General features: G+C 40.9%; 1 protein-coding gene across 5 annotated transcripts in view; it reads right to left on the reverse strand.

Annotated features, from left to right (window-relative positions):
- Positions 1–303: 303 nt before the first annotated feature.
- EHBP1 (EH domain binding protein 1) overlaps positions 304–24,203 on the reverse strand; it is an 807,334-nt gene continuing 783,434 nt past the window's right edge. For all 5 annotated transcript variants that reach the window (XM_029593675.1, XM_029593673.1, XM_029593671.1 and 2 more), the window contains 2 exons: positions 1,776–1,890; positions 304–1,391 (listed from right to left, as the gene is read on the reverse strand). In XM_029593675.1, coding sequence (XP_029449535.1) covers positions 1,301–1,391; positions 1,776–1,890 — 206 coding nt within the window. In that variant the 3' untranslated portion in view covers positions 304–1,300. The remainder of the gene's footprint in view (positions 1,392–1,775; positions 1,891–24,203) is intronic.

A 24,203-nucleotide genomic window follows, 5' to 3' on the forward strand; every position in this document is an offset into this window, starting at 1 on the left:
TAAACTAAGAATAAATAAACTTCTAACAATTAAGAGGAAATTATGCATTATTTCTTAGCATCAAAATGAGACTGTATTTGCCATTATTCTACATGTATCTTCTCCCTATTACATTTAGAAAGTTGAAGTGACCTTACTAATAAATTCCCTTTCCTTTTGATTTCCCAAAATTCGCATTTCTGTGTCCAACATTTAATTACAGATTTAGATGTTTATGGAAGCTTCAGCTTTGCAGCCCTAGACCATGCACATTTCTTTTTTAGTAGTTTGGTGGAGTGAAGAAAGACAGCTGCTGCATTTACAGTAAGAAAGATTCAGCTTTTATTGAAAATTTGTATATGACTCAGTATTGCAATAAATAAACAGATAACCATTTCCACAAAATGACAGCTTGTGCAGTAGGCTAGAAAGAGAAAAAAAAACAATCTGGAAATATTTGCACACAATGGAAAAAAAAACAGACTTTTGGGTATACAGAAATAAATATTAACAGCATTCTTTAGCATATGTGTAGATGCAACAAAAGGAAGCGATATGTAATAAATAATTATCCCAGGGAAGCTGGTGTACAGAGGCCTGGATGAAGAAATATTTCTGTAAACTGATGCTAGTACACAGCCCCGCACGCACACATCTTCAAATGAAAGGGCGATTGCAAACTTTGTTAAAGAACAGTTCTCCAAGTAGAACATACAGTCTTTAATTTATATTATAATTACAATAATAAAACGTAAAACAAACGTTCAACGAAACACCTGTAAATATAGCACATTTTTAATATTGTGATTGTATATGATCTAACTAAAATCTAGACAGCTTAATAAGTATTACACATGGCAAGGCTAGATGAAACAATTCACGATGATTTATGGTCTATTTTTCCTCCTCTATAGTGCTATTTAAACAACAAAAGTAGCCGTCTCAGATTCCCCCCCCCCCCCCCCCCCCCCACCTTGATCTAAACAAATCTTGATAGGCAGTTTTCTTTAGAAGGCGCTTGCGTATATTTCACGCCGGTACAGAAGACAGAGAGCAATGTCTGCACGTTAAAACAGAATTTTGTTTCACCGTTTTCAACAAGGTGAAAGCAACTGACTTCTCTAATCAGAATTAAAGCTATAGTTGAGTATATATACATAATTTAATGCAGCCAGGTACATTGGACCGAACAAAATTAAAAAGCTTTAAGGAATTCTCAACAAATTGCGTTTTTGCACTGTTGGGGGCAGGGCTGCCAATATTAAAAAGAAATATATTGAAACAAGGCTGAATGCAAAGTTCTGTTGTCCATGAAGTCCAGTTACTGGATGACACATTTCTCCTCCTTCTTGGCCATCTTGCCTTTGCTCTGCTCAAGAGTTCTTTCTAAATGTTCGTCTTCTTCCTCAGCTCTAAAAGCAAATACAAGAGAAAATGACTTTTACCATCTTAAAGTACAATGCTTGCTTTCTACCAAACACAGTACACTATAATTTACTAAAGGAATTCTCTGAAGCAATGCTGCATTTGAACTTTCTAGCTGGCATACCAAAATAAATGTAATTTTACTGAGTTGAAAAATAAAAAGCAGCACGATTTCAAGAATTCTCTGGAGCATTATAAACACATGTACACTGCTGACATACCTGTATCCTCACTGTATCTGAACTGAGAATCATCAGGGCCCTATGCTTTGGCTTCCTTTAAAGACGTCCTGCCATAGTTTGGCAGGAAAATTAGGGAAAATGTGCATAAAATATAACATCTTCACCGAGACTGCCCAGGAGGTCACTTACTGTTTCTCCTGAGCATCCAAATCTCTGACCAGAGCATCACGTTTATTAACCAGAATAACAAGTTCATCCAGCAAAAGCTGCTCTCTTCTTTTTTGAGCTTCGGTTTTCTGCCAATCTAAGAAAAAATATATAGCAGAGAGATATTCTTACCGATATGTATCTTTATACACACAAATCTATGCCATATCTTCCAGACTAAAGCCACAGACATAGGATTCATTTGCAGGTCCTCAATAAAAAGTTTTCAAATGCTACATTAGAAGCAACAATTAGGGGTCCCTTTAAGAATGTGCAATACAGAAGCTTCAGGTCCTCCTATCCGCCTCTAATTGCTGTTTTTGTAACCTTTAAAACGTGCGCCTTCAGTTGAAATAAAGTTTTAAATTTCAGGATATTTACACTGCTTTTGCTCGACAAGAACATTTGCAAGTGACCTTGTATAGTTAAAACATTTGCAAACATATCTGAAATTGCAGTGATTTTATCTGAACACAATTTATAAACAAATATAGTATTCATCACAGACCTCATTCTCAAAGAACGTTATGCAGACACAGTGGTTAGAAAACCATTGCTGAAAATGGCCCAGCGTGTATGTTTCTTCCTGCATATTTTTCCTGGTTTTCTTTTCTCTTTCTTTCTTTTCTTTTTTTTTTTTAAGGAAAGAGCAGTAACTATTTTCCTGGCCAGTACTGGATGATTTCTGACAATTCATTTCTTTTGAAACTAGTAAAAGTTCTGTAACAAAAAGAATCCCAAGCACACCTTAGGAGTCATAATCTATAATGTAAACCCACAACACCAGTCAATTATTCTCTAATTTCTTCCTTGCTATATTTTAGCAGTTGGACGTATCGCATACTGTGCACCATATGCCTCGCAATATCTTTAAAAAGTACTGCATTAGCCAATTAGCATGCCTGTGAAGGAAAACATTTGCGGTGCGGTATGACACAGCATCCTTCTCCATTGTGTGAGGGCGCATGCTTTAGTAGCCTGAATTTAAAGTACTTATCTATTTCGTAGCTACTAGGACACTTTTTTTGGCCCTTAAATGGTGGAAATTCCGCATGTATTAAGCACTCTTGAGAGAAGGCAGATCGTCCTCTTTTTTTTTTTTAAGTAGAAAGCTCCGCGTTGACCACATATTTAAGACTTGCAAGGGCGCAAGGCTTATAAGCGAGATATCGGGGGCAGCACAGCGCTGTATCTCTTCCGTCTTTCATTAACCACCTTCAGCCAATACAGAATATGGCAGGTTGCCTATCTATGCTTTGATGTTTATTGCACTGCTTGGCATAAAACGTCACCCCCCAGCCACACACCACACACACTCTAGGAGTCTTAAGCTGTAGTCCTTCATCGCTGCGGCAAGCAGAAAGGCACATTTTTTTGTAAAGGTGATTTGCTCCTAAAGAACAACCCAACTCCCAAACAAAAGCAGGCGCTCATTTTCAATCTGGTGGTCACTTGCCCGTGTCTGCTGGAGGTGAAACGGGGAAGTTTCAGGGGTTACAAATCTCGCTCATGAGCTATGGGCACTCTGTGTGAGCTGCAAGAGCTCCTCTTCCCTCCTTTCCGAATGAAAGTTTCTTCAGAGGAACCGAAAAGAGAAACAAGAGTAGAACCGACCTGCCTTTTTATGCGAGCACGCTATTAATTCTGTGAAATTGCATTAAATGTGAAAAGAAGCAGGACTTGAAATAAATGCACCTACAAGCAGAATGCTCCATGATAAGTGCTCTTCTGAGTACAATCCACTGGACATTTTTCTCATGAGCGATTTTTTTTTTTTTTTTTTTTTTGGTTACTCGTTTCCATATCATTATAAAACATTTTTTTTTCGATTTTTAAATGTTGTTTTTGACCCAACCCTATGATCCGTTTCCAAATTAATAAAAAAAAAAAAAACCCAACCCATCCTATACATTACATGTTTTAAATCAACATCTACAATGAGGCTGGCTGAATATATAAACACTTTATTACCCCCCTAGCCAACTGCCCTCTCGCTTAGCCAGGCTGCAGGAGCTTGTAGCTGTCAATCAACCAGCAGTCTACCCCGCCTCCCTCATTAGGAAGGTAAACAATGAAGCGAAGAAGTCGAAGTAGATGATGAGGGAGATAGCAGAACAAATGAGGGCCAGGAGGGAAACAGGACACCGGCTTAAAAAAAAATAAATCCATAGCCACCGACTCACGCAGGGTCCTTCCCGATCAGCACTTTCCGCCCTCCCAAAACAACCCCCTCCCCCGATCCCCCCCCCCAAAAAAAAAAGCGAGGAAAGAGTGTGTGTGCGCGCAATCCTTTTGGATTTCTCTCTTCGCTCTCCATTGCCCTGGGCAATCATGTTAAAACTCACATGGCTGGTGCTTATTCAGATAAACCTAACAATGCACACCAATGGTTACCATGTGGATCTTCACAAACCACACAAGAATGTGCTGGTTCAAATCCCCCTGACCCCCCTCCAAAGCAAAATTTATTCAAGACAGCAAACTGCTCAGCAGCTTTATGAAAGCAAGTGCTGCTAGAGGGAATTTTGCCTTGTATTTACAAATTAAAAATTAGATGCAGCATCATGCAATAAAGGTTAGAACGGCATTCCCTCTCAGAAAGGTTTAACTACCTTTATGGTTTCTCTCTTATCCCTATGCACAAATGAAGTGTATTCGTCATAGCCAAACATATTCAAATATTTATCTATCAATACCTATGCAAACAAGTCAACCAATTTATAACTAGTAAACCATAAACAGCCATAGAAAATACGGTGGAAAATATAGAGTAGCACCCCCCATTCATTAATACATACATGTGACAGTAGTAAAGAAAGTTAACTTGTATACTTTTTGCAGACAGATTCCTTCTACGGGATACTATAACACACACTGAAATCTTCACATGACTATTATACTAAATCTACCTGACTCATTACCAGCATAATTAAAGTTACCATGTGTGAAAAAATCAGAAAAGAACCATACCTACTTGAAATTCAGTTTTAGATCAAATATGGCTCTCCAAATTACACAGGTACACATTATTAAAAATAATTTTACTTACAAATTGGCCTAGTCAGTACTAATGAAGAAGAAAATGTATTCCTTCTTAAGTGATTGCTCTCCACTTAATCCTGGCTGTGAAGTTTTAAATACTGTCCACACTACACTGACATGAAGCAGTATCTACATAATATAACGATGAGACATTCTTGTATGTGAGCATTGCATCGTATGATCTGTATTGGAACACCTTTAGAAGGCTTAATCAGTTTCACCAACCCACCTTTTCCAGTACCTTAACAACAACTTATCAAGTATTTCTACAGGTATAGAGGTAATTGCATTTGCTTTTTCGTTCAAGGTAAGGTTCCCATGCTGTTGGAAACATTAGAAGACAAGCTTTCAACATCCACTCATGCCCTCCTTTCCACTTCCTTTTTGCTGCAGGATAAAGTATGAGAAGATGGTCTACCTCATGTTATTCAGCTTGGGAATTATTCCAGCAATAAAACAAACTGCACTTTAAACTCTTGCTTGAAAACCTGCCTCTGTTGTACCAATTGTGTATTAATCAATACTGCCAACACAGTGTAGGGAGAAAATAAGTAAATACACAATCATATGAAGAGTGTATTCAAATATCTGTTCTTGGAATACCTATTATAGATTCTGCTTTCATAGGTAATGGATATAAGTTTATTCTACCTCTACATATATCTGGTGTTTAATAAAGAAATGCTTTGTCTGTGCACGTGCAAGAAATTACAGAAGTACTCTCACATGAAAGTGCATGTGTAGTGTTGATATAGTGCAAGGGTGACCAACTCTGGCCCTCAAGAGCCACAAACAGGCTTGGGCTTCAGGATATCCATAATGAATACACATGGGATATATTTGCATGCCCTGCCTCACTGTATGCAAATCTATCTCATCCTGAAAACCAGGCCTGTTTGTGGCTCTTGAGGATTAGAATTGGCTACCCGTGATGCAGCGCTACATTTTATGGAAGGATCCCTTAAAAATCTTCTGATTATGATGTCCTCTTCCATCTAAAGGCTTGATTCATCAACATCTTTTCCCATAGACAAAGAATAGGGAGCCTTGCTGAATCAGGTCCCAATGCTTCAGAGTTATTCTTTTTCTTGAGAACAACCAACAGCCAGCTTATTTCCTCTGAAGTCACCATATTTCCACCAGAGACGCCCAACTCTGTGCTGAAATATGTCACAGTTCACAAATGCCTAGAAATCTTTTAAATAAATAAAAAGCCTATAAAAACTAGTAGAATAAATATTTAGTTTCCATATATTTCCAACATATGTCAAACAGAATCAAGTTCTATATTAATATTGTCCTATGCTTCTGTCTGTAGATACTGATTATGTCTTTATATTACTGAACTGATTTTATGTATGTTTTATTGTTCCTCACTTTGTACATAGGATATATGCGGGTATATATATTTTTAAATAAATAAGTTAACTAAGATCGGATATTCTAAATACTGGCAAACCACAGTATTCTGCAGCTCATATTTTCAACAGTGTGTTTATAAAGCTGTAAAAAGTACCGTATTTAGAATGTCAGCTATTTGGAACATTAAAAGTTTGCCTCTGTATGTAAATGTATATAATTATGGCAAAATGTTTCAGAATTCTTAATACTAAACAATAACTAAAGGAGAACAACCGGCAGCCAAATACATCAACACCCTAAATTACTTTTCTTTGTCATCTGAAGAGCTTTGATGTAACAAGCACAAAATCCCAACAATTTACATGACAAAAATATTAGAGCACTTGCTAATGGAAAGTGAAAATCACATGACAATATATTTAATTTTGTCACTTTGTCTACATTTTTCAGATGCCAGTATGATATCCATTTTCTAGACATTTGCTGTCTGTAGTTTAACACTAAAGAGCTGACATTTTATAAATAAAATATATTTCAGTCTGTTGGAGCATATCTCTCAACCTGCTAAGATCCAAATGTAAGACAAGGAAGAAAATGACAAAAATAGTAGAGGAAGATCCTTGAAATTATGAAGGACCACTATAGATAACTTTAATACACATTCCTATACCAAAGCTGCTTTGTTGCATGAAAATGCATGAAGCTAAACTGAAGTTTAAAATGAGAGTTGCAACCCTGGCGAGGGACAGTTGCATTGGATACCTAGACTAACAATATGGTATGTCGCAATAAAAAAAAATGTCCTTAAGTTCAACCACTGCTTTGACTCTAACAGACTAAAATGTGAATGTATTTGAGACAGAGACACATAGTTCAGCAAAGGTACATCTGTAACATATTAGGAATTTTTAATTATATTTTGTTAGTATGATTGATTTGTCTTTAAAATATTAATTGTAATCAAGCTAAAATATTAGTTCAAATAGCAAGCAAATCCAGTGAATGTGTATATTTTACAGTCAGTTATTAAATATATCACAGTATCCGAATTCATTAGCATTGCTACAAGAATAATTTTTATTCTCTATTAAACTCACTAAATCAATGGGTCACTATTTCCTAAAACAGTTTTTACTCACTGCAAGCAAACCCTACATACCTGTATATTAAAATGGATTTTCTGTCAATAGGTTTGCATTTTTAGATATTAAGCTAGGATACATATACTATTATTATATGGTAAGTATATTATAGCACATTAATTAAAATGTTTTATTTGGTTGCAGAAAAAGAAATGGTGATTTATTCTGTGAAAGTATGCTAAGCAAGCCTACCTTTAACCTGGCTCAGGAAGTCTGTATTCCAGGTCTCAAATATTAACAGCTTGTTAATGTTTTTACAGAATTAAACTGTCAAAAAACATTGCAGGTGAGGCATTTTTTTGCAGAATATTTTGACAACCCTCTGGAGGGGAAATATTTAATTGCATCTCAGCAAAGAATGCACTTCTGTTCTTTTAAACAATGAACTACAGACAAGAAAGCTTTTAGAGGTAGCTTTAGGGAGGGGAATACAAGTTTAAAAAGTGAACCACTGTGTGTACTTTTGTGTTTTATCTGCTGTGTCCATTTCACCAAAAGATTTCCTGTTATCTGCTGTGCTTACTTATTAAATAGAGACTTCAAGTTTAGAAAGTTACATGCCTGCTCTAAAGGCTGCCAAACAATATTTTGCAGAAGATACAAGCCACTGAGGTAGAATGAAAAAAATCCCTTTGAAAAGAGGACCCTATGGTCATTAAAGTTATACAATGGGCAAAAAAGGCTTAAGTTATGTATCTGACCACGACTGAAGGTCGTAACTGGGAGCAAAGAATCTGTACCCAGACGTGCAGAAACATTTCAGTACAAACATTACCCACAAAAAGGATGAATTAGCATATGCTTAAAACTTGTGAGCAGTCACAGCAATCTCCCAGGTAGATCTGTGCATTTGAGCACCAAGCTTCTTACTGCTTATTTACACTGAGTCTAGTCAACTTCATTTCCTTGCTTTACCCAGATAATTACTCTGAGTAAAAAAAAAGAGCAGAATTCACACAGTTTCACAAACATGCTCTACAGTTCTTCTCATAAATCTTCAGCCTTAGCACTATAAATAAGCTCTGCCCTTTGATGAAAATTAACACTAGTTTTGTAAAGAGCACATAGGGGGATTGCAGTCGAGCCTTATCTTTAGTTCCAGTCAACTAGCAATCCTGAAAGAGTTTGCATCATCATCAGAGTAGGCCATTTGATAGGATTCTACTGCTGAACCTAATCAATCTATGGAATACTGTGGCTGTACTGTGTAACAAAGCTAAAATAGATTTACAAATGGGGTTTTAGGGGATAAGCTCCTCCACAGGATTACATATTGATTTTAAATATAAAACGCTTATCATATAAACCATAACTACAAAAATAGTGAACCTATGCATAAATCCTTTTAGAAGAATACCCACTTCAAGCAATAAGCCAGGAATGAATCAAGACATTCAAAATTCTGAAGATGATTCATTCCTTGGCAGAAAATGAACATAGCGTATTGATAAAAGCCCATCCCAAGGTGTGCAAAAATGAACATTTTTTTTCTGAAGAGACATTAAATAATCTGCGACTAAAGTCTGCCAGTGAAGCAGGTTTGTAAGTGTGAGACCTGCAGCTTACACTGGAGCAGCAATCCTTGGAAAAATACAGTGCGAAGCAGTAACTTTGCTGAATTTGTTCTGAATATTTAGTTATTTCATACACATCTTTGTATGTACGATTTCAAGCATTTATACTTTCTTGATTAATGTGCTATTTATTCTGTGAAAATTCTCAACTCTTCCTTCTGAGACATAACAGCAAATCAACTATAACAGAAAGGGATAGTTTACAATGATAAGCGGCTTGCACTTTATTCTCCTGTTTACCATTGCTACTAGATGGGAAACATTTTCCCTTCTTTACCCACTGTTGGCTGTTCACGTGTTCTGTGTTAAGTGCTTTAACACTCCAAAGGGCTATTCAACTGCATATGCATCCATTTTAACGGTTGGCTAAGAGAAAACTGTCTTCACATCACTGAACATTACAGCGGTCAGCACCTCTACACTACAGTACTGCCCACACACTGCTCAGACTGACATGGCAGGCCAGTATCCAATAAAGTGCCTTTATCTGTAATCAGCAGGCCCTTACCTTTTGCAAGTCTATTTTTTCTTGTCATCGGCCAGCAGAGTCAATTGGCTGTTGGAGTTTTCAACATCACAGTAACACATGAGACAGGCATATCAATTAAGCAGTGAGTCCCCTGACTACTACACATACTCTTATCTGCATATTAGTGGTATAACGACTACACGTGTTTAAAGAAAGATCAGAAAATATTTTTATTAGAAGCTTTTTTTTTATTAGAATTTGTATGTGATTGTAATTGTGACACACAAAAAGGAAAAAGACAGAAACCTTTAAGGTTCAAAATCTCAATTTGGTTTCACTGACCAACTTCTTAAAGCAGTAGGACTATGAGAAAGGTTTTAGATCATTACATTTTCAGTTAAAACAAACTTAACACAATTTCCTCTTTCTTTATATTCTGATTTTTATTTTATTCCTTAGACAATATTAGTGTAGAAAGTTTCTGAAGGTTTCCAGCTTAGCCCCATTATTAGCATGTAACTAAATCAGGGCACCAGAAATGCAGACATCACACCATATGAAGTATGAATAAAATGCAAACTGCTGGACTCAGAGAAGAGATTTACAAAAACAGGGTGTATGGTTAGCATAGAAGGTACACATCTTTATTACAGAAAAAAATACATTACAGTATAAAACAAAATCTGTCTGGTTGATATTTTGAGTATTCACACTCCTATTGATTTATGGTTTGTATGAACCTGACCTGCTTAAGGCCTGGATATAAATAGCCTTTTATGTGTAATGGCCTGAACCGGAAATTATACCAGGCTAATTCAGTGTTTAAGTCTGTGGAAGGCACCTTGTACAACTTGCCTGAAACATCCTTCAGGAACAGATCCTCTTCACCTAAGGTCAGTTCCTAATTCTGTGATCTTCTATTGCACATTCTCCAAAATATTCAAGCAAAATTACAAAACCCAATACAAAAAAATAATGCCAAGTACACTTTCCCAGCAGCAGATATCTGTTGCTGCTTTTACATGTCATATTTATGCTGTACCTTGGGCATGTTAATATGGTGCACTGTACTGAAACGTGGAAGATGGAACACCATGTGTATTTCAATAAGACTGCACTATATACTAAAACCTATATTTAAGCTCACTTGTCAATTAAGGCACTCATTACTGAAGGTGATCTATGGGAGATACCAAATAATTCTTAACACATATAAAGCTCTCCACCTGTATATTACAACCACCTGTTCAAAAAGAAGAGTGTTGGCCACCTGTGGTCTTGACAAGCTGCATAATATTGACTGTAATTGCACAATCCACTGTTAAACACTTCCAAATCAAAACTATACACTGCAGGTGGGCTCATTTATCCCTCAAATATGGTGATGAATGGAGTCAACAAGCTTCTTGGTATTAAAAAAAGTCACATAGCTCCTTCTGCTTTTCTCCTACAAACTTATGCTTCAGTGGAAGTCTCCAAACTAATTACAATTGATTTATTATGGATCAGGTACCTTATCAGGTGAAAAAAGAAATTGCCATGGATAGTCAAAGGGTTAGGAGGTCAATGCAGAATACCAAAATCAATTTGCATCGATTAGACAATAGGTCCAATTTACAGGCCACAACAGATTAAATTTTAAGATGATATCTTTGATCTGTAAGATGGCATTTGTGGGAGAAATATAAATAGTACAGAATTATTAGCATTTATAAGATTTTTTTTTAAAATGAGGTAAGCAAAGATTAAGGCCATTTGAATGTTTACTCATATTATGAATCACTCTTGGGATTACTGCACAATTCATTTAAAAGTAAGATAAAAGGGATAAAATTGTTTCATTTATCTCCCCATGTCAACAGTTTTATGGATGCCTCAAATGATTGTTGTATGAGTATTCATTGAAGCAAGGGTGGCCATCTCCCACAGAACTCACGTACATAAAATGATAGAAATTATGGGAAAGAAATCGAGCTTAGTACTACTATAAAAATGATAAAATATGCATTTCCAGATACCATCCTGTACTTTTGCATGAAAGTTGAAATTGTGAGACTACTAATACAGCCACTGGACAGAACATAAACTGTAAAGCTTTAGGTAATGATACAAGTGAGTGGGTACCAAGATGATTATAGGCAAGGCCATAAAGAGTTATATGTACTACAAATTGTACATGCTGTCTTCAAGTTAACTAGGTTAATATTCATTATAATTCATAAGATAGAAAGCAAGTACAGTGTCAGCCTGCCACAAAGTAAAGAAAACCAACAAAGCAGGTAGTGATAAGGCTATCAAATGTTTACAGAAGAAAAAAAGGTAAACCAGAGGAAGGATCCTTAGAAGTTCTGCAAACTTGTATAATCATTGGATACTAGGGGTGTGAATCGTGTGATCGATCGTCTTAACGATCGATTTTGGCTGGGGGGGAGGGAAATCTTATCGTCGTGTTTTTTTTAAAAAAAAAAAAATCGTTAAAAATTGTAAATCGGGGGAGGGCAGGAAAACCGGCACACCAAAAAACCCTAAAACCCACCCCGAACCTTTAAAACAAATCCACCATCCCTCCCAAACCCCCCCAAAATGTTTTAAATTACCTGGGGTCCAGTGGGGGGGGGGTCCCGACGCGATCTCCAGCTCTCTGGCCACGACTGCGTTGAGAGAAATGGCGCCGGTGGCCCTTTGCCCTTATCATGTGACAGGGCAAAGGTAGCGCCGGCGCCATTTTGGTTCCTGGTTCCCGACGTCATGCGTCCAGGAGATCGCCCCTGGACCCCCGCTGGACCCCCAGGGACTTTTGGCCAGCTTGGGGGGGCCTCCTGACCCCCACAAGACTTGCCAAAAGTCCAGCGGGGGTCCAGGAGCGACCTCCTGCACGCGGGCCGTATTGCCAATCTTCAAAATGGCGCCGGCGCTACCTTTGCCCTCACTATGTCATACGGGCGACCGTAAATTCCTTTCCACGAGTTCCAGCTGTTGCCTCTCGCTCCGCCCTTGTTCCTGCTGGGCCTCCTGACGTACCCGCATCATTGATGTCCTCATTGCTTGGCTCTCCTACTCACATTTCCATTTCCTGCGACGCATGCACGCTCCACCTCTCCTCTGCATCATCTTGTCTCCTGGGTTGCGGAACATTTGGTATTTCCCTCTCTTCCTCCTGCGCCGGCTCCTTTTGATCCTCCGCGCCTGTCACCTTTCCGCCTCCTGTAGCTGTGCTCCCTGCCACTGATGTATATCACAGCAGCGGTACCTGCCACCATGGGGGGTACATTTGCTGATATGGCTGCAACATTGCTGTTTGCCATGGAGCAGCACTGTAAAGATTTCCTTCGTGTCCTCTGTGCATGGTCGAGTTCGCGGCTTGACCTGGTGTTCCTGTTCCGGTCGGTCCCATCATGGGTCACATGGGCCAACTCCACTGTGGCGCACCGTACCGCCCGGCTCTGGCTGTATTCCTGCTTGCCCACGGTCGCTGCCGTGCTCCGACGCGCTTCCTTTGCATGCTGCCAGTTTCTGCCTGCTCCTGCTCCTTCCCCTTCCGTGCCTTCTGTCCCCTTGTGGTCGGTCCTTCCTTTCTTCGTCCCTTTGCACTCATTTTCTCTGGTCTGCGTCCCCTTCAAGATCCTCCTCCTCTCTCCCCCCTACTTGGGGATCATTCCACCTGTGCTTCTCGGGGTTTGGCCTGCTTCGACTTCTGGTTCCGTCCCCTGTCTGCCTTGCTCTCCCCCATGCATCTCCTCTTCCCCCAGCCATGTCCTCACATCTATGTCCGATTGCGGGGGAAAACCCGCACTTTTTTTTTTTTATTACTCACAGTTCGCAAATTGGGAATTATTAAAGAGGTTAGGGCTGTTCAGCTTGGAGAAGAGACGGCTGAGGGGGGATATAATTGAGGTGATGAAAATCATGAGAGGTCTAGACAAGTAGATGTGAATCGATTATTTACTATTTCAGATAATAGAAAGACTAGGGTGCACTCCATGAAGTTAGCATGTGGCACATTTAAAACTAATCGGAGAAAATTCTTTTTCACTCAGCACACAATTAAACTCTGGAATTTGTTGCCAGAGGATGTGGTTAGTGCAGTTAGTATAGCTGTGTTTAAAAAAGGATAGGATAAGTTCTTGGAGGAGAAGTCCATTACCTGCTATTAATTAAGTTGACTTATAAAATAGCCACTGCTATTACTAGCAACAGTAACATGGAATAGACTTAGTTTTTGGGTACTTGCCAGGTTCTTATGGCCTGGATTGGCCACTGTTGGAAACAGGATGCTGGGCTTGATGGACCCTTGGTCTGACCCAGTATGGCATGTTCTTATGTTCTTCTCATGTGGGGAGGGAGTGCTGGAAGATCCCTTCAATGGTCCGTGTCCTTTCTGACTTCTCCTGGCCTGCCTTATGTTGGGCACCACGTGGGCCCTGACTCGGGTCTGCCTGCCTGCAACCCCTCGCGGCAAAAACAGCAGTCCCCTGCCGCTTTAAATTTTCTTTTTGCCCTCGGGCCTGCTGTCCTGGCTTCTCCCTTTTCTCCTTGTCATCCGATGAGCCTTCATGCGGTTCGAAATCGAGGGTCTCTCCCGAGAGCTCCGGTCCCAACTCTGAATGCGAGTGCCGGATGTGCAAAGAGGCCTGGCCCGGCGCTCACCGTGGTTTTGATGACCTCAGCCTCGCGATAAACACGAGGCCGACGTCATCGCACACTGACACACCGATGTCACCACGTTGCGCGCGTTTCTCTTCCCCGGGTCCTCCCCCAGGGAAAACAGCCCGATGCCGCTAGGGTAAGGCGGGGGGGGGGGGGGGGGGGCTCCCTTCTGGCAAGCATCATGTTAACGGGGGCCCTCCTTGCAGGGCGCTCGTTGGTCCTTTCTTATTCAATGTTCATCTGATTCCTTTGTGTGAGGTATTAAAATCAGTAGGCCTTCATTATCAAATGTTTGCTGATGATGTAGAGATTTTCTGTCCTATAGACAGAGGATCATCACATGATGAGTCAGTTATAATTTCCAGAAGGCTTGAGGCAGTGGCTGATTGGTAGAAGAATCCAAAGTCAAGTTTGAATATAAAGAAAACAGTATAGACTGAGAAATAAGCTTGTTCAGAAGATCTGAAGATTCAAACAGGTCAGTCTGTCCCATTTCGATCCAATGTGCAAAATCTTGGGATTTAGGTTGATAGTAAATTAGGGGAGCCTAGTGTGAGAGAGGCGGTGTCCTGCTGTGCCGAGGTGTGGTGTCCTGCCACGTTAGAGGGCAGCGCAGACCAGTGGCATCGGGGGACATGAGGCGAGGCCCAGTCCGAGAGGTAAATGCAGTGGTCCTCCAAATGCAACAGGAGGAACCGTGGCAAAGTGTGTGTGTGTGTGTGTGTGAGCTCAACAGTGGCAGTGTATGCGTTTATGAGGGGTCAGCGGCAGTGTGTGTGAATGTGTGTGATGAGGAGATTGGAAGAGCATGTATGTGTGTGTGTGATGAGGAGATTAGAAGAGCGTGTATGTGTGTATGTGGGGGACAGTGGCAGAGTGCGTGTTTGTGAGGGGAAGTGTGTGTGTATTAGTGAGGGGAACACTGGGAGAGTGTGTATGTATCAGGGAACATTGGTAGAGTATATGTGTGTGAGGGGGACAGTGGCAGAGTGTGTGTGTTGTGAAGGGAAAAGCAGCAGTGTGTCTATGTATGTGGAGAACAGTGGCAGAGTGTGTGTGTGTGTGTGTGTATGCTTGTGTGTGTGTGTGAGAGAGAGGTGTAGTGGCTTTTCTAGACAGAAGTGTTTGTTGGGGCAACTGGTGGGCAAGCTAAGAGGTTCATTTATCAAGCAGTGATATATTACCATGGGAGGATCGAAATATTGTGGGGGAGGGGCATTCCTGCAATATTTTGTCCCTCTCTGGTTGAATAATCATGGCTGTTTCACAGCGATATTCTATCGAGGAAAAACCCCATGGTAAAAATCTTCACTTTGGAACTTCAAAAAGCACATGTTGGCGGCCCAATTCGCTTGAGGTTCCCATCGTGTTCTAGGGGCCATGCATCCTGGGGTCATCGGGATGCGCATTAATGTCCCGATGCCCCTTGGATCTTTTATCTACAACTCCTGAGATTGCATTACAATATCGTGGCTTACTTTTATTGAGGCAAGCTGTTATTGTATTTCCATAGGATTACCTATGCATTAGCTTCTTTGCATGCATTAGTACATTTTATACATGCAAAGAAGCTAATTTCAATAGTGGGTGGAAACTTTTGGGAAAAAACTGTGATGTCGTGATATGAATATATAGCATGATAAACCAAAAAACAAAAAGGCAGGTGAAGTAATTCAACCAAAAAATACAAAAAAACTCACATTAATAACCAGTACATAGAAAGTAGCTTCTTAACCCTTTGTGTATTACTTTTCAGTGGTATTTTAATATTTTCTGAAAAGGCTTCAGAAACACAAGAGAACAAACCAGTGTTTATCTGACAAGACTTCAATTACAGGTCTTAAAAACCTCCTCCCTTTATAAAAATTGATAATAGTGAAAATCTGTGAATTTTGCAGAGAAAATATAAAAAATCTTTAGTGATATCTAATCTTCATGAAGTATAGGTATGGTCCCATCAACTGGAGGTTTAATTTAGTGATAACTATCAGTCTCACTTATCTTAAATGTTATGCTTTTCTTTTGCCTGTCTTGTATCAGTGTCATCGACGTTCATACATTTAGCAAAATTGTTGCATCAGGACAGTTCTTATATTAGCTGAAAGATTTGTAAATTTTGCCAAAAAAACTAGAAAAGTGCCTTTTTTTTTTTTTATTATATGTTTATTAGATTTTAACAATATTTATAAACAAATAAACTTTGCATGGAAATTGTGCATAAGATTACATATAAGAAATATATTTTCTCCTTACATCATCAAACAGGAAATGTATATATATATTTTCTTTCCGCTATTCCAAAGAAATATTTGGAGAGGAGATAGAAACAACACACGGGAGAAAATTTAGGAAATAATTAACAAGTAAAGCACTCCTGCACCTACCTATCTTTAAATGCACGGGTAACTTACGGCACGACCCTTTTGGCATCTAAGAATTCTCTCAAATGATCAGGATTATAAAATACATATACGTTCCCAGAGTATTTAATTACACATCTTGCTGGATATCTTAAAATAAATTCTGCCCCCAGAGTACGAACTTCTGGGCGCATTTTCAGGAAATCTTTCCTGCGTAACTGGGTTACTCTGGATAAGTCAGGAAATATACGGATGAGAGCTCCTATATAGGGAACATTCATTTCTTTAAAGTAATGCTTCATTATTAAGGTTTTATCATATTCAGAGTACAATGAAACAAACAAGACCGCTCTTTCTAATACTTCTAAGCCAGTACTCTCTAAATACTCAGACAGATTTTCAAAATTTCCCTTATCCCCTATTGGAGATATCTGGATTGGACTTTGTCTTTGTTTCAAAAACAGAATTTTTTAACTGATGGTATCTGTTCTTCCGGAATCTTTAAAATTTCCTTCAAATATCGTTTGAATGTTATTAATGGTAGCTCTCCCACTACCTTTGGGAAATTTAAGACTCTTATATTGAGGTGCCTTAAATAGTTCTCCATAGTCTCCAGTCTCTGCATAGAAACTGCTTGTTCTTTCCTTGACACCACATTTAATTCTGTTAAATGTTTTAGATCATTTTGAACTTGTATTATGTCTTTAGTTTGCTCTTCATTTTTTAACTTAACTTGATTTTCCAAAGCAGAAATTTTTTGTGAGTTCTCATCCGTTTCACGAGTGAATTCGTTTACCACTCTGTTCATGCCGACTATTAAATCCCAGAGGGACTCAATGGTAATCACAGCCGGTCTTATTACCTGTAAGGAGCTTCTCTGACCTATTACCGCTCCCCTTTCTCCTTCTTCTCCTGATGTATTTCGAGGGGAATCCTCAACAAGCCCTCCGGCTTGTATCGACTCCCTTAGCGTCGCGGGAGGAGGAAAGAGAGGTCCTTGCTCCATTACCTCGGCAATGCTCCCACCGGTCTGAGACGTTCCAGCGACGTCATCCGCGGGCGACTCAGACTGCACGTCGGGGCTTGGAGGGGTAGCTCTCGGCTGGTCCTGTGGCGCCGGCGGAGTCAGTGATACATCCCCAGGCGGGGACGTTACTCCCGCTCCGATCCCACCAGCGGGGCTCAATGCTCCTACTTGAGGTAGGGTGGTCGTCGCGTATTGTAAGATGACACGCTGTCCGCTTGGTAGTGCGGGTTCAGGTGGGTAGACCCGCACTTTACCTTTCCTCTTATGTGGCATCTTGATGAGGAAAAATCTTTTAGTTTAGGTTAAATCAGGAAAATCCGGGAGCGTCTGAAAGCGCGACCGTTCAGGAGGCCATCTTGGATCTCCTCCCCAGAAAAGTGCCTTTAGTTATACACAGAACAGGTTTCCTCTTTATTACAACAACCATCAATTTTTAAGATAAATCCAATACTAATGATCCCAATAAATGGTTAGTTCTGGTTTCTCTATACCAAAGGTTATTTATTTATTTATTTATTTAACACTTTTTTATACTGACCTTCATAGTAATAACCATATCGGATCGGTTTACATTTAGCAAGGGTATAACTGAAGCGCCAACTAAAGTAATTAAACAATAGAGGTGAATAAGGCAAAGGCAAAGTTACATTCAACAAGGAGTAAGAACTTGGAAGCTTAAATAGCTGGAAAGAAGGTAAAGGCAGGTAATAATTATAAAATACAATAGAGAATACGGGTTAAAGCTTAATGTGCTTTAACCTGGAAGTGCCAGAGTCCGTCATTCATGAAGATAACCAGGTTATCTTCATGAATGTTAGTTGAACAGAAATGAATGGCAGTACATTAAGGGCCGGATTTTAAATCACCTATGCACGTAAAACCTGGGGGTTTAAATGTGTGGCCGGGTCTTATGTGTGCTGGGCCAATTTTCAAAGGCCCAGCCACTCGTGTAAACCCCCAGGATGCGTCTAAGTCCCGGGGTTAGTGAAAGGGATGGTCCGAGGTGGGGGTCGGGGGGTGCTAGAGCGGACTGGGAGGGAACTGGGGAAGGCCCCGAAGTGTCGCCGCACATGTTATAAAATGGCGCATCCATGTGCGTGTACCAGGTAGTGCGCGCACATGGACGCGCATGCGCAATGTTTTAAAATCCACCCCTAAGAGAATACTAGATTAAATCACCAACTGATGGGACCATACCTATATTTCATGAAGATTAGATATCACTTATGATTTTTACATTTCCTCTGCACAATTCATGAATTACCACTACTTTAAAATTAAAAGAAGGAGGAGATTTTTAAGACCTGTGATTGAAGTCTTGTTAGGTGAATGCCATTTTGTTCACCTGCATTTCTGAGATCTTTTTCTCCTTTTCAGAAAATATTAAAAAATATTAAAATACCACTGATGGGTAATATACATAGAGTTAAGAAGGTACTTTCTATGTACTAATTATTAAGGTGAGTTGTTTTGTATTTTTGATTGAATTACCTTTCCTGCCTTTTAATTTATTTATTGAGATTTATATTCCGCTTTTCACACTTTTTTTTTCAGTGCTTCAAAGTGGATTAAATTCAGGTACTGTAGGTATTTCCCTATCCCCAGAGGGCTTACAATCTAAGGGGGTCACTTTCTAAACCTATCCCTTTTCACGTGCGATAGCAAAATCGGGGCGGCACCGGGGTGGACGCGGCTGAAGCATCGCTGGCTGTGAAAAGGTAAGAACCCTTATCGCTGCCAGTAGCGTGCCCAATTGCACCACCTTTTACGATGGCGCTATTGGGTGCGAAAGCCGGCAGCGATAACATCGCGGTGGTGCGATCACTGCCAGCTTTCGCAGGCCCGCCCCCCCCACTTCACCCCCCCCCCCCGTTATTGCCAAATTCAGGGAGCTGCACGAAGTTAGAAAATCCAGCCCTAAGTTTGTACCTGAGGCAATGGAGGGTAAAGTATTTTTTTTGTTTACCATATGAGTAGCTATGTCACAATTTATGAGGAAAAATGCCTGTAGTTTTACATAAGAACAGGTTTTCTTTCTATTACAAGAGCCATCACTTTTTGAAAATAAATCTAATACTAATGATTCCAATAAATGATCAGATCTGGTTTCTCTATACCGAAGATTAGTTCGAACAGAAATACATGACAGTACATTAATAGAATACTATAAACAAGAAAAGATTCCACATGGCTACGGATTTTGAAAGAGCCTAAATTGTTCCTTGAAGATAAGACCTTTGTAGAAAAATAGAAATCAATTTTTAACAAATATTCATTAGATTTCATGATCTTGATAATCGAGACAACTAAAAATTTAGCTAATTCATTAAGGGGCGGATTTTCAGAGCCCTGCTCGCGTAAATCCGCCCAAAACCGGGCGGATTTACGCGAGCAGGGCCCTGCGCGCCGGTGAGCCTATTTTACATAGGCTCACCGGCGCGCGCAGAACCCCGGGACTCGCGTAAGTCCCGGGGTTTTCGGAGTGGGCGTGTCGGGAGGCGTGTCGGGGGGCGGGGCCGGAGCGCGCGGCGTTGCGGGGGCGTGTCGGCAGCGTTTTGGGGGCGGGTACGGGGCGTGGCTACGGCCCGGGGGCGTGGCTACGGCCCGGGGGCGTGGCCGCGCCCTCCGTACCCGCCCCCAGGTCGCGGCCCGGCGCGCAGGAGGCCCGCTGGCGCGCGGGGATTTACGCCTCCCTCTGGGAGGCGTAAATCCCCCGACAAAGGTAGGATGGGGGTTTAGACAGGGCCGGGCGGGTGGGTTAGGTAGGGGAAGGGAGGGGAAGGTGAGGGGAGGGCAAAGGAAAGTTCCCTTCTAGGCCGCTGCGATTTCGGAGCGGCCTAGGAGGGAATGGGGGTAGGCTGCGCGGCTCGGCGCGCGCAGGCTATACGAAATCGATAGCCTTGCGCGCGCCGATCCAGGATTTTAGCCGATACGCGCGACTACGCGCGTATCTACTAAAATCCAGCGTACTTTTGTTTGCGCCTGGAGCGCAAACAAAAGTAGGCTGTTCGCGCTCGTCTGAAAATCTACCCCTAATAGAACAATTAGACCTAAGCCATGTAGAATTAAAAACATTGTCACCTACAGATTTGTTTGATAATCAATATCAAGATTTACAGAAACCAACTGATCATTTTCAAAGTGAACTTAAATAATTTAAAGTTAATACATTCCTAAGAGATGACAATGATTATAGTAAAGGATTGATCTATCCATGGATGTACAAAAAACAGTTCACAGAGTTACATTTGAATCAGAAGACTCTTTGGGCACTGAAGATAGTGATAATCCCTCTATTCCTCATTTTTTAGAACACAAAGGAGACATCAAAGGAAAAAAAAATGGAAAGAGTGGAAGAGTCAAGGTTCATTTCAAATTTGGATGAGAATCAGTGATCATCAATTTGTCTAAAAAAATTATTAAGTGATGTGGAAGAAAAGGTCTTGTCTAGAGGTTTATCTTTTGTGCTAGGAAATAACTATGATCCCTTTCAATTCAGAGTAAATTTTAACCAATTTATTTGATAATTAGCTCTCAAGATATTTTTTCAAATTGTATGGAACCCCATCCCCGGGTGCGGACTGGATTCCGCTGAGGCCATAAAAGATTTTGTTACTCTTCGGGGCTGGAATCACTCACCGGCTAACCCTGTCCCTCTTTCCCCCAGGACTGGATCCTTTGTAGGTGGGGGGAATGTTTTACTTTCAGGGCTCAGTTTGACAGGGGTGACTCTTATTTGTGTACCTGGGAAAGGGATGAGTGTCTAAAATCAAAGCTTTTACTGATGGGTAATCAAATTAAATAATGGCACAGTTCAACTTAATCCCTTTGGTTTCCAAAGGTGGCTGTTATAGCTCTCTCTCTTTCTATATGTACAAGGGTCTCTCTTTCTTGGTCCGGGGCATGAGAAACACTCACCATCCAGAGCTTGAATTAATGAGGTTCCCAAATGGGCAGGGATATTCTTGTTGGGACAGAAAACCCCCTTCCAGCTGGCAAACAATCTATTACAGTCTCTGTACAGTATTCCCAATTATCTCTCTTCCCAATGGTGAAGATTCCAAATGGAGGTTTTCAGATGTAACTCAATTTTGACTTTACTCACAGTTCTCCTCAGTCCTCAATCTCAAAATAGTCAAATCCCAAGTTGGAAAGGGATACCCTGGAACATGCAGCTCTCGGTGTTCCCTTTCAGGGTAGGAAGCAGGGGTAGCAAAACTCTTCCTCTCAGATCTTCTAACCAAAATGTCTCTTTATCCCAAAACTGATCTTAACAGCAGAGTTGTTCCTTGTATCAGGTCACCACCTCAGAAAGGCAGGTCTTCCCTTATCCTTGGGTGATCAAACATTCGGTTCCTCTTGTCCCAGAGAGACCCAGGTGTCTCACAAGGCTCTTACTACAAAAAGTCAAAAATCCCCCCAAAAATCTGAACAACCCCCCAGACTGAAAGGATGCTCCTTCGATCTTGCCCAGGAACTGCAAGCAGATAGTACTTAAGGTCCAAGGGTAGGCTCAAAACCAAATGAAGGCAAAAGCTCCTACACCACCTCCTAACTTCAGCTCAAAACTGCATCACCCCTAGGGCTCACTGTTACAAGATGCTTTGTCAACTCACAGGAGGCCGGCCATTCCAGGATCCTCAAAAGGAGGGGCTGTGTCTGAATGGAACCTCCCATAATTTTTTACTTAACCTAAACTGCTTTCTGAATACAGGAATACACAGGGCTTAAAGGTAATGGAACTGGAGTGCCGTTATATGTACAAGTGAGGTATTTTTTGATTCGGTGAGACCATGTTTTACTTGGATACCATCAAGTCCTTTGGATCCTGTTCTAAAGCAGAGTTGCTTACCTGTAACAGGTGAGAGCGCTGAGAGGACAGGATCACCTTGTTGGTAGCTGGAAAGAATTGGTAAGTACTGCTTGGAGAAATTTTAAAACTTAAATGCAGTGGGGGGAAATAAACTATTGGGGTATATTATTTAGTGTGTTCATGTGTTTTGTTTTAAATAGGTAGTCAGAAAGTCAGGCAACAAACAGAAGATTGTGTATTCTGTTTTAAACAGGTAGTCAGAAAAGTGGGCAACAAACAGAAGTTTGCGTGTTTGTATTTTCTAACCCTCCCACCCCTCTGCAACCCACCCCTAACTCATCCTGTAATTTATAGGCAGGTGTCACTTTCAGACAAAAAAAAAAATCAGCCTTTTAACTTAAACTCAGAAATTCCCCACACCTTATCAAGAGTTTGATCATTCCCTTTTAGGTCATTACCAGATATATATAGTGAATACACTAATACATTTATAGGACCCTAATTGTACACATTCCTACTCCCACAGCAACCTAAAACTTAACTAAGAACTGAACAAATTTAAGATGAAGGCAACAGTCCAGCAGCAAGAGGGGGTCTCCCAGTCTTTTGCATCGAGTGTCACAAGTATGATTTTTTTTACCTGCTGGTGAGAAATTGTACGTGTGCATTCGATGCAAAGAGCTCCTGTCTCTCAGAGAATGAGTCCGATCTCTGGAGGCTAGAGTGGCAGACCTGAGGCAGATAAAGAAGTATATAGATGATACCCTCAGGACATAGTAGCCAAGTCCCAACTCTGGTCTGGCAGCCCTGGTGCTGCCTTGGAGGAGGAAGGTCTCATGAGTGGAGAGCATCAACCTGGTGCAGCAGGATGTGTATCCCAGGGCTACTGCCCAGGAAGGAAGGGTTAGGTCGGCCGTCATAGTTGGTGATTAGATTATTAGGAATGTAGACAGCTGGGAGAATCGCCTGGTTACATGCCTACCTGGTGCGAAGGTGGAGGACCTTACGCATCACCTAAATAGGATTTTAGACAGTGCTGGGGAGTAATCGGCTGTCGGGGTACATGTGGGCATCAACAACATTGGAAAATGCGGGAGGGAGGTTCTGGAAACCAAATTTAGGCTCATAGGTAGAAAGGTGAAATTCAGAACCTCCAGGGTAGCATTCTCTGAAATGCTCCTACGCGCAGGTCCCCAGAGGCAGGCAGAGCTCCAGAGTCTCGATGCATGGATGAGCCGATGGTGCAAGGAAGAGGGATTCAGTTTTGTAAGGAACTGGGGAACCTTTTGCGGAAGTGTGTGTGTGTGTGTGTGTGTGGGGGGGGGGGGGGGGGGGGTGTCTCTTCCGAAGGGATGGGCTCCAACTTAAACAGGGTGGAACCAGGCTGCTGGCGCTAATCTTTAAAAAGGAGATGGAGCAGCTTTTAAACTAGAACAAAGGGGAAAGCAGACAGTCGCTTAGCAGCGCATGGTCTGGAGGGAGGTATCTTCAAAGAATACTAATGAAGCATTAGAGTTAGGGCATCCCAACAGAGAGGTTCCAATAATAAGAAAAGTAGTCCAAGTGCCTATAATTAAAAACTCACCTGAGCTGAAAGATTCCAATTTATCCCTGTCAACTGAAAAGCAGAATGTACAAACAAATAAAAAACACACTTTGAAATGTTTATATGCTAATGCCAGAAATCTAAGAAGTAAGATGGGAGAATTAAAGTGTACAGCAGAGAATGATGACATAGACTTCACTGGCACTTCAGAGACATGGTGGAAAGAGGCTAACCAATGAGATAGTGCTATACCAGGGTACGAATTATATCACAATGACAGAGAGGCGCTTTATGTCCAGGATGGCATAGAGTAACAGGATAGATATCCTGCATGAGATTAAATGCACAATCAAATCTTTATGGATAGAAATCCTTTGTGTGTTGGGGAAGAGTATAGTGATAGGAGTATACTACCGTCCACCTGGACA

This window comes from Rhinatrema bivittatum, chromosome 3, assembly GCF_901001135.1.
Source record: "Rhinatrema bivittatum chromosome 3, aRhiBiv1.1, whole genome shotgun sequence".
NCBI classification, from domain to species: domain Eukaryota; kingdom Metazoa; phylum Chordata; class Amphibia; order Gymnophiona; family Rhinatrematidae; genus Rhinatrema; species Rhinatrema bivittatum.